Below are 11,354 nucleotides of genomic sequence, written 5' to 3'. Positions count from 1 at the left end.
CTTTTCCCCAACAACTATCAGGCTACTAAACAATACAACCTCTAACTAAGCTCTGAACTACATACACTGGGGAACATTGTTTTTGTCTTTGCACAGTAGCATATTATTGTTATTTTATATACTGCTTTTTTGTTGTTTATTATGGTGTTTACAGAGTACTGTTTTTACATATGTTTTGCTGCTGCAAGTAAAGTGTCATTGTTTCATTTTGGGGACATATGACAATAAAACACTCTTACTTTGACTCTTCCTGATGGCAGGAGTGAACTGCGAGCGTGGCCAGGGTGGCAAGAGTGCAGGTGCCTCCTGTAGAATCATTCAATGGTGGGGAGGTCAGTACATATTATGGACTAGACAATGTCCACCATGTTTTGCAATCTCCTTCGTTCCTGGGCATTCGGTTGCCAAACCAGGCTGTGATGCAACCAGTCAATATATGCTCTCTACCGTACAACTTTAGAAGTTCAAGAGAGTAATTGTCAACATACCAAATCGCCTCAACCTTTTAAGTAGAGACGATGATGGGGTTTCTTTCTGATTGCACCAATGGGTTCAAGGCAGAATCTCAGAGATATGCACACTCGGGAACTTGAAATTGTTGACTATCTTCACCAGCAACTCATTGATGAAAACAGGTTTGTGGATCCTCGGCCTTCCTCTTCTAAACTACTAAACAGTCCTTGGTGTAACTGACATTGCGAACAAGGTTTTCAATCAGACATTCGATCTCCCTCCTATGATAAGTTATTTGCGATATGCAGGTAAGGGGTCCAATGTCAGTTAAGTCATCTCTTGACAATAGCCTACAGAGGAGAATAAATCCTTGGGATTATCTTAACAAATAGAATTTACTTGAATGTTCCAAATATCCTTTCCTGAACCTAAGACTGGGTAAACGAGTCTCCTATAAATCCACAAAACGGATTGTAGCTATTTAATAGTAAGATTAAACGAGACAGTTTGAAGTTTGATCATTATTTTATGAGGAGTAACGTTGAGCGATTACGTGAAGAACCCCGCCAGGACGCATGCGTGCCATTCTTCAAAGCAGCGGTGTGAAATCACAGATAACTGTAATGACTAAACATAGTAAGATTAGAGAAGAGATACCAGTTGAGTATATGATCAAGGGTGGGAGCGGAGGGCACGTAATCCCTCAACGTTACTCCTCATAAAATAACGATCAAACTTCAAAATGGTAAATTCTCGTTTAATCTTACTATTTTACTTCGGAGTCACGTGAGTGACTACGTGAAGATTTTACAGCTCTGTGATTTCATGCTGTGGAAACGAGTCCATGCATCACATCTTCCTTGATGACTGTAGGAGGAATTGTGTCAACATAATTTAGACATGAATTCGACATTGAAATTCATAAAATTTATTAACACAAAATTATAACCCCTATTTATGGGGTAAATTAAATTACAGAACTTAAAATTGTTTCTGCAAACGTTCCAGGTTTCATGACTGGTTTATGATAAAATGGTTGGAATGTTTTTTCCCCTGACCATCCTGCTGCCTTGAGGATTTGGTCCATTGGTACATCCAACTGCATAGCTGCCGATGCAGCTGCAGCCCTGGTGCAATGAGATTTAAAAATATTAGTATCCACCCCAGCCTGTGTTAGCACCTGTTTCAGCCATCTTGAGATGGTCTGGACCGTCACTCTTTTGTGTGGTTACTTATGGCTGACTAAAAGTGCCTTCTCATTGCCTCTGATGATTTTCGTTTTCACCATGTATGACGACAAATAGAATAGAATAGAATAGTTTCTTTATTGTCATTGTAACATGAACCATGTACAACAAAATTTAAAATGTCAGCCAGTCAGTGCAGCATTCAAACATTTCTAAAAGCTAACGATACATACAAGGTAAAATATTAAAGATAAACAACTAAATAAATATCACAGACAAAGCACACATACACACCCAACCCTCCATCCTTCTGTCGATTCCACAGTTACCACAGTCCCTTAGTCTGTATCGCCCCTGCGTTCCTTGGCGGCTACATTTAGTGCTTTTATAGCAGTGGGGTAAAAACTGTTTTTTAGTCTATTTGTCCTTGTCCTTGTAGATCTGTACCGTCTGCCTGACGGCAACAGTTCAAACAGGGAGTGTCCGGGGTGGGAAATGTCCTTTATGATATTCTGGGACTTTTTGGTGCAGCGGGAACTGTGTAAGTCCTCCAAGGTAAGGAGAGGGCAGCCGACAATCCTCTGGGCGTTGTCAATGGCCCTCTGGAGCGCTTTCCTCTGAGCCGCTGTGCAGCTGGTGTACCACACGCATACACAGTATGTTAGTATGCTCTCAATGGAGCACCGATAAAAGGACAGCAGCAGTCTCTGAGTGATGTTATTCTTCCTGAGCACCCTCAGGAAGTGCAGTCTCTGCTGGACCTTTTTCAGCAGCGCAGTGGTGTTCACGCTCCACGTCAGGTCCTCCTCAATATGGATTCCCAGGAAGCGGAAATCCGCCACCCTCTCTACACAGTCCCCTCTGATAGTCAATGGTACCATGTCCGTTTTGTTCTTCCTGAAGTCTATTATTACTTCCTTTGTCTTTAAGGTGTTGAGGAGCAGGTTATTTTCTTCACACCACACTGTCAGCTGCTCCACCTCATCCCGGTAGGCGTACTCGTCCCCCCCGGAGATGAGTCCCACCACTGTAGTGTCATCCGCAAATTTGACAATGGTGTTGCTGTGGTGGGCGGGGGTGCAGTCATGTGTGTAGATGGTGTAGAGCAGGGGGCTCAGTACGCAGCCCTGTGGAGAGCCGGTACTGAGGCTGAGGGCCGTGGATGTATGATGGCCCACTCTGACTCTCTGGCTGCGACCCGACAGGAAGCTATTTATCCACGTACAGGTGGAGTGTGGAAGTCCCAAGTCCCCCAGTTTGTCCACCAGTTTGTGGGGAAGGATGGTATTAAAAGCAGAGCTGTAGTCCACAAAGAGCATCCGCACGTAGCTCCCCCGCTGCTCCAGGTGAGACAGTGCAGCATGGAGAGCTGTGGCTACAGCGTCCTCTGTGGATCTATTTGCTCTGTACGCAAACTGGTGGGGGTCAAAGCTTCGGGGCAGGAGTGATGTGATGTGACCCCGGACCAGTTTTTCAAAACACTTCATCACCACTGGTGTGAGTGCGACTGGCCGGTAGTCGTTGAGGCTGGAGATGTGGGTTTTTTTGGGCAAGGGGACTATGGTGGAGGACTTCAGACAGGGTGGAACAGTGGACTGGGCCAGAGACTGGTTGAAAATCCTCGTACAGACTCCAGCCAGCTGGTCTGCGCAGTCCTTCAGCACACGTCCAGAGACGCCGTCGGGTCCAGTAGCCTTCCTTGGATTGATGGCCCGCAGCGTGCGCCTCACCTCATGCTCCTCTATCTTGAGGGTTAGGCTGCTGTGGACCATGTGCTGTGATGTGGCTGTCTCGGGTGGCTCCACTTCAAAGCGAGCAAAGAAGTGGTTCAGCTCCTCTGCCAGCGAGGCGTCACCTTCAACAGCTCCAAGGTTGGTCTTGTAGTTGGTGAGATACTGGATCCCCTGCCACACCTGCCTGCTGTTGTTACTGTCCAGGTGGTCCTCTATCTTCCTCCTGTAGTTTGATTTGGCCTCTCTGATGCCTCTCTTCAGGTTAGCTCGGGCCGTGCTGTATAAAGCCCTGTCGCCAGACCTAAAAGCGGTGTTCCTCTCTTTCAACAGCCGCTGGACCTCCCGGGTCATCCAGGGCTTCTGGTTGGGGTAGACCTGGATGCGTTTGTCCACTGTGACCGTGTCCATGCAGTTTTTAATGTAACACAGTACACTGTCTGTGAACACCTCCAGGTCCCGGTGTTCAAACACCTCCCAGTTGGTCCTGTCGAAGCAGTCCTGCAGCTGCTGAGAAGCACAATCAGGCCAGGTTGTGATGGTCTTTGTAATAGTAGGAGCGGTTTTCCTGAGGGGGGCATATGCAGGAATTAAGAGCAGGGACATATGGTCAGACTGGCCCAGGTGTGGTAGTGGTCTAGCCCTGTAGCCCAGCTTGATGTTGGAGTAGACCTTGTCCAGGGTGTTAGCTCCTCTTGTAGCACATTTAACATGCTGGTAGAATTTGGGCAGCATTTTCTTCAAGTCCGCGTGGTTAAAGTCCCCTGCTATGATGTGAACACCGTCAGGATATATGCTGAAGAAGGGTTTCGGCCCGAAACGTTGCCTATTTCCTTCGCTCCATAGATGCTGCTGCACCCGCTGAGTTTCTCCAGCTTTTCTGTGTAACCCAGGATATATGCTCTGTTGGCTGCTAATGCTACCATACAAATGGCCAATAGCCGAGTTAGCATTAGCATCCGGTGGTATGTACACAGCAGTTATCATGACAACAGTAAACTCTCTAGGGAGATAAATGGGCCTGCATTTAACAGTCACATACTCCAGGTTCGGAGAGCAGTGACTGTCCACAATCACTGTGTTTGTACACCAGGTGTTGTTCACGTACACACAGAGCCCTCCACCTCTGCTCTTACCAGAGTCTCTTGTCCTATCATGACGCTGTGCTGTGTAGCCTGCTAGCTCGATAGCAGAGTCCGGAATGAAAGAATGAAGCCAGGTCTCCGTGATCAACAGGATACTGCTGTCCTTCACGACGTCTGTGTCTTACTATACAGAGACGATCATCTGTTGGGTATGACCTACATTCTATATTGAGGCCTGCTGATCCCTGTCTGTTCTGCTTTACTAATTCAAAAATATGAAACGTAATATTTTCAGATGTAGAGGTCATGTTGTCCAGTCTTAATTTATGTAATGACTGTACCCTTTGTGCCGTGACCAATGCCATTAGCATGACTGTTTTTAATGTCAGTCTGTGTAGGGACAGAGCTGTTGCTGGAGACCAATTCCTGAGCATCTTCAGGACAATACTCACATCCCATATTTGGGAGTACCTGGTTCTTGGGGGATTGGTATTAAAAATTCCCCTCATAAGTTTTGTTACCAGTGGGTGAGTTCCAACAGAGTAATGCTCTGTTCCTTGCCATAGATAAGTCGATAAAGCACTTCTGGCGCAGTTGATGGCACTATAACTGAGCCCCTCATCATAATGGAGGCCTGCCAGGTATTCCAGAACAGACGGGATGTTCATATCTCTGTGGGTGATGCTGTTTTTGTTACAATACATCTCCCACTTCCTGATATAGACCAGATACTGTTTTTTTTTGGTGGACTGTCATTGGGCCGCCAAAATCATATTCACTGTTCGGTCCATCAGTCCCAGCTGTAGTAGAGGTATTTTTAAACTCTACAAATTAATATTCAAATAGTTATGGCATGGGTGGCTGTCCCTTCTTACGGGATGAACCAACAAGTCTGGTCTATTCGGGATGGTGGTACATGGTTCTAATACCATGTTCATTATCACTGGGAACCATGTTTGAGTAGGCCAATCGGGTACTACCAAAATACCATACGCAGAGTCCTGCTGTATTTTCCTTAATACCCGACTGATGAGGCAGAAAGGAGGGAATGCATAAATAAACAATTTCCCCCCCAATGCAGCGAAAATGCATCTGTCGCCGCTGCCCCAGGGTCTGGTTCCCATGAAACATAATTTGATAACTGGTGATTAAGCCTGGATACGAATAGATCGATATCTGGTGTTCCATAACGTGCTGTAATATCAGCAAATACTTCTTATTCAACATCCATTTGGTGTTTTCATTAAATTTGCATGACCTGGTGTCTGCCACTAAATTTAGTTTACCTGGTAGGTAAGTAGCTGATATCCAAATATCTCTCTGGATACACCACTGCCAAATTGTATTAGCCATATTGTCACATGATGTCGATGCCTGTTAGTTGGCGGCGCGACTCACCCGTTGCAGCGGCCCCTACAGCCTGTCTGTCTTTTTTTTATTTTTTGTCTAGTTAAATGTAGTGTTTGGTGTTTTTTAATAGTGTTTTTAAATGTGTACATGTGGGGGGCGGGGGGGAGGGGGAAACTGTTTAAATCTCTTCCCTGTCCGGGAGACCCGACCTTTTCCCTGTCGGGTCTCGGTTGTCGTTGGGGCCTAGCACCGTGGAGCGGCCTCCAACCTGAATGACCCGGGGGCTCGGGAGACTGCGGAGCTGCGGAGCTGCGGACTACTCACCATCATGGGGCTGGCCGGCCTCGGAGCGTGGGGAGCGGTGGTGACTCGCTGCTGCAACGCGACTCCTGGGGCTCGGAGGCTCCAGCAACGCAGCCGCAGGTCCGGTGAACTGGGACATCGGGAGCTCGCGGGTCCGGGGGGAGAGACCGCTTCCCGGAGCTCCCACAATGCGACTTCTCCAGCCCGTGTCGCGGAGTTGGAACGACCCGGACCGGGACTGTACATCGCCCGGCGCGGCTTCATGGCCGTGGGACTCACCATCGCCCGTGGGGGTTCCAACCTTGTACTTTCAGACCGGGAGCGGGGCCGTAAATCGCCCCGCGCGGCCTAAAATGGCCGTGGGACTTATCATCACCCGCCTGGGGCTTGGACATCGGGAGAGAAATTGAGAACAGGGGAGAGAAAAGACTTTGCCTTCCATCACACTGGGTTCACTGTGATGGATGTTTGTGTGAATTTAATTGTGTGTATGTCTGTAGGACATTGTCTTTGTTTGTATGGCTGTGGAAACAACATTTCGTTTGAGTCTCACTGGGGCTCAAATGACAATAAATTTGTATTGTATTATTGTATTGTATTTGTTTCCACCCATGTGGTTGATATATGCTACCATATAACCATATAACAATTACAGCACGGAAACAGGCCATCTCGACCCTTCTAGTCCGTGCCGAACACATAATCTCCCCTAGTCCCATATACCTGCGCTCAGACCATAACCCTCCATTCCCTTCCCATCCATATAAACTATCCAATTTATTTTTTTAATGATAAAAACGAACCTGCCTCCACCACCTTCACTGAAGCTCATTCCACACAGCTACCACTCTCTGAGTAAAGCTACCATGGTGGTATTGTCAATCTGTAGTCTAACATGCTGGTGATATGACCCAGTACGATATGACTTTAGGCCATAGAATGCACGCAACATTTCCAGGTAATTTATGCCCAGTGTTAGTAATAATGATGCCTCCTGACCAGTTCATCTACCTCCACAGCTGGTGATGGAATTGGTGGCACCCCAACCAAGTGCACTGGCATCAGTTTGTAGAACCATAGAAGGGTTGCTGATAATGATTGGATTGAATCAAAGCCAAATGTTATCTATCCACCATTTTAGTTCCATTATAGCTTTGATTGGTAGCTTCAGTATTGGGGGTTCAGTATTGATGTGGATAGGGAACTGGCTGGCAGACAGGAAGCAAAGAATAGGAGTAAACGGGTCCTTTTCACAATAGCAGGCAATGACTAGTGGGGTACCGCAAGGCTCAGTGCTGGGACCCCAGCTATTTACAATATATATTAATGATCTGGATGAGGGAATTGATGGCAATATCTCCAAGTTTGCGGATGACACTAAGCTGGGGGGCCAGTGTTCGCTGTGAGGAGGATGCGAGGAGACTGCAAGGTGACTTGGATAGGCTGGGTGAGTGGGCAAATGTTTGGCAGATGCAGTATAATGTGGATAAGTGTGAGGTTATCCATTTTGGTGGCAAAAACGGGAAAGCAGACTATTATCTAAGTGGTGGCCGATTGGGAAAGGGGGAGATGCAGCGAGACCTGGGTGTCATGGTACACCAGTCATTGAAGGTAGGCATGCAGGTGCAGCAGGCAGTAAAGAAAGCGAATGGCATGTTGGCTTTCATAGCAAAAGGATTTGAGTATAGGAGCAGGGAGGTTCAACTGCAGTTGTACAGGGTCTTGGTGAGACCACATCTGGAGTATTGCATACAGTTTTGGTCTCCAAATCTGAGGAAGGACATTATTGCCATAGAGGGAGTGCAGAGAAGGTTCACCAGACTGATTCCTGGGATGTCAGGACTGTCTTATTAAGAAAGACTGGATAGACTTGTTTTATACTCTCTAGAATTTAGGAGATTGAGAGGGGATCTTATAGAAACTTACAAAATTCTTAAGGGGTTGGACAGGCTAGATGCAGGAAGATTGTTCCCGATGTTGGGGAAAGTCCAGGACAAGGGGTCACAGCTTAAGGATAAGGGGGAAATCCTTTAAAACCGAGATGAGAAGAACTTTTTTCACACACAGAGTGGTGAATCTCTGGAACTCTCTGCCACAGAGGGTAGTTGAGGCCATATTTAAGAGGGAGTTGGCTATATTTAAGAGGGAGTTAGATGTGGCCCTTGTGGCTAAGGGGATCAGAAGGTATGGAGAGAAGGCAGGTACGGGATACTGAGTTGGACGACTAATATTATCTCTTCTAATATTATCTGTTGTAGGTATTTCTATATTCAATATAATATTATATAAGTATGATATATTGTACTAATGTATTCAATTTGGTCAGATCTATGATGATGCGACAACCGCCATCTTTTTTGATTTTGGTAAAGATATTGGACACGAATTCTAGCGGTTCGTGTTGGGATTTTTCAATTACCCCTTTTGCATAAGGCCGCTCCAGTTCAGCCTGCGCTTCTGATTTTTCTTTACCGGAAAGTACGAACATTCGGTTCAGTATATGTTGAACTGGAGGGCTGTACTTGTGTATAATTCTATTGTATATCCCTGGATACTGCTTAAATATAAGTATCGGTAGTTAACATACTCCATGCATCCAGAAAGGAGAGTAATCTCCCCCCCCCCCCGCAACCTCCATGCTCCCTGCAATTTGTAGGGAACCAGACCCACCTACTTCCATAGTTACCAGTGGCAGGTTTACTTCTTTTTGTAAATCTTTCGTTGATGTTGAGGCGTTGGTGTCTGGGTTTGTGGTTTGGTTGATGTTGGAGGTTTGCGTATCTTCCAAGATGGCCAGTCTGGGCCATGGCCTAAGAAAGACTCATGTTTGGTGTACCGGACCTTCGAGCTTTCACCAGTCGGTCTTGTTCTACTGGTGGGTGCGTAAGAGTGCTGTCTATGGCCATGTGTTGCAAAGCAGTGCCAGTGCATCCTGTTGGTCCTGCGACATGTCCTTCTCCTCCAGGTTTTGGCCAGTCTGGTCTGGCAGTATGAAGTTGGATACCATGTCCAGTAGATTTTCACGTTCCTGCACCCCCCTGCACACTTGATTTCTGTTCTGCAAACCCCTCTTCAGGATCAGCCCAGAACTGACCCCCAGTACTCCCCTCTGACGAGGGAGAAGCACTGTGCAGCCCTACAAGAGGTGCTGCTGTGGGTTTTACATAGAGCCCACAGTGACTCGACTCCATCTCCCGGAGCCTGTCACGTTGGAGCAAATGCTCCACACACCTCTCCATCCGGCTCCAGCGCTCACGGTCGCTGGCCGCCCGCGGCTGCTCAAAGTCGGACTCCTCTGAGTCCACGACTTTGATGGTTTTTTGTCTTGCCTTACCGCCCAGCCGCGGAGTGGATCTGGCCGGTGCGGAGGCGACATCGGGCACAGCTGATCCCATTATAGGTGATTCAAGTGCCGCTGGCCGCTGTTAGCCCACCAGCTTTGTCGCAGCCCGTTGGTTTCTCTACCTGTAATCAGCATGGGAAAACACAAACAGACCGCAGAGTACTTACCTGCAGGTCCTGGTTTAAATTGTCGCTACGGGGAATGTCGTTCCACCCCGCCTCCTACCGTTTTCGACGTCAAAAGTCGACGGCCCCATCTGAATAGTCTCCCGCCCCGCCGTGGTGTTCTGGCCGGCGCGGGACCAAAAGTCGGCACAGCTGATCCCTTACGGGGCTTGTGCCTTCAGCTGCTGCTGGCTCCCGCAACTTCGCGGTCCTCCCCAGCCAGCTTTACTCGCAGCACTTGTGGACAGTATTTTGTCCAGCTTCCCCTCCTGCGTAAAAACAGCGCGGGGACAAAAACTACCGCAGAGTAAATCGCTTACCTGCAGGTCACGGTTTCAAACTTACCGCTGCGGGGGAACGCTCCACCCCGCCTGTCGTTTCGCAAGCGTGAAAGCGATATGACACGCATGCGTCCTGGCGGGGTTCTTCACGTAGTCACTCACGTGACTCCGAAGTAAAATAGGTAATGTAGCAAGAAATAACAGAAGAATGGGAACACTGAAGGGCTCTTCCAAGGCCAGTGCTGATATGTTATCGTTTGACCCATTGCATGCTTTAAGATTTGATGAGATAACTGCCTAATTGCTGGGCAAAATTGATAGTGTAGCGGGCACCGTTGAGTAGGCTACCCTGCCAGCAGCTGTTTGTCCTTTCACACTTTTTTTTATTTTTAGTGAGTTAAAGTGTTTGTTTTGGAGGTCTTCTAGTCTTTTATGTGGTGGGTGGGGGAGGGGAAGGGGGAAACATTATTTCCTAGTCTCTACCTGGTTGGAGAGGCAGCTTTCCTCCGAGCTGCTTCTTCGCCCCCCTCCTCACGGCCTACCATTGGACTGGAGCGGCCTTTCCTATCGGGACCGGCCGGGACTACAGCTTCGGCGGCGGAGCAGTGCAGGGACACCATCACGGAGCGGGCGATGCCTTACCGGGTCGCCGTGCGGTAGGCTCCGGAGTGCTGTGACCACTGACTTCAACATCCGAGGAGCTGTGGCTGCGGGCGTACAGCCGCGGGCGGCGCTAGATTTGGAACACAGCGGAGCCTGGGATTCGAGATCGCTGGAGTCGGAGCTCCAGCTACGGGTGCCGCGGTCTCCGGGGTGGAAGCAGCCGCTCCAGACATTTCCAAGCCGCTGAGGAGAGTTCACCCGACGCCGGGGTTCCAGCTTTCCGGCAAGAGGTCCTGAAAACATCGGACTGGCTGCGGAGGCCACAATAGGCCCAACTATGGGTGAACAGTGGATGGGACTGGACTTTGCTGCCTTCCCCTACAGTGGGAACCATTGAGGGGGGATGTTTTTATGTTTATTGTTAAATTCTTTAATGTTGTGTCTTATCTTTATTTGTGTGTTGCATTGGCAAGTCAAATTTCACTACAACATTTGGTGTATGTAATAATAAATGTCCTTTGTATCCTTTGTAGTCAAATATTCCAATAATATATTAAAGCAAATGAGGTACTTTCCCCAAGTTTAAAAAAATAACAATTTTGCAAATTGAAACAAGAGTAATGTATCAGATGCTTCCATTATTTTACAGCGCCAAAAGAAAACACTTACCAGTGCTTTAAGAAAATCTGTTAATTGATTACATGGAGTTGTGAACAATTTGACAGAGGAACAATTGGAACTATTTAGCCATTGCAGGCAGTCACCATTCTTCTCCAACTTCTGCCCTGCACAAAGCTTATCAAGATCCGACTGCAGTTCCTTCACAGTCTCCTCAATACTGAAATACATAAAGGG

At 47.6% G+C, this 11,354-nt stretch overlaps 1 protein-coding gene across 3 annotated transcripts in view; it reads right to left on the bottom strand.

Moving 5' to 3' along the window:
• kiaa0825 (KIAA0825 ortholog) overlaps positions 1-11,354 on the bottom strand; it is a 311,756-nt gene that overhangs the window by 274,674 nt on the left and 25,728 nt on the right. For 2 of the 3 annotated variants that reach the window (XM_055633331.1, XM_055633332.1), the window contains exon 3: positions 11,169-11,337. In XM_055633331.1, coding sequence (XP_055489306.1) covers positions 11,169-11,337 — 169 coding nt within the window. Of the gene's footprint in view, positions 1-239; positions 789-11,168; positions 11,338-11,354 lie in introns of those variants that run through there. The other variant, XM_055633333.1, reaches the window with a different exon arrangement.

The sequence above is a fragment of the Leucoraja erinacea genome, chromosome 3, assembly GCF_028641065.1.
Source record: "Leucoraja erinacea ecotype New England chromosome 3, Leri_hhj_1, whole genome shotgun sequence".
Taxonomy (NCBI): domain Eukaryota; kingdom Metazoa; phylum Chordata; class Chondrichthyes; order Rajiformes; family Rajidae; genus Leucoraja; species Leucoraja erinaceus.
Note: the sequence above shows the minus strand (reverse complement) of the source record. Positions and strands in the feature narration are given on the sequence as shown.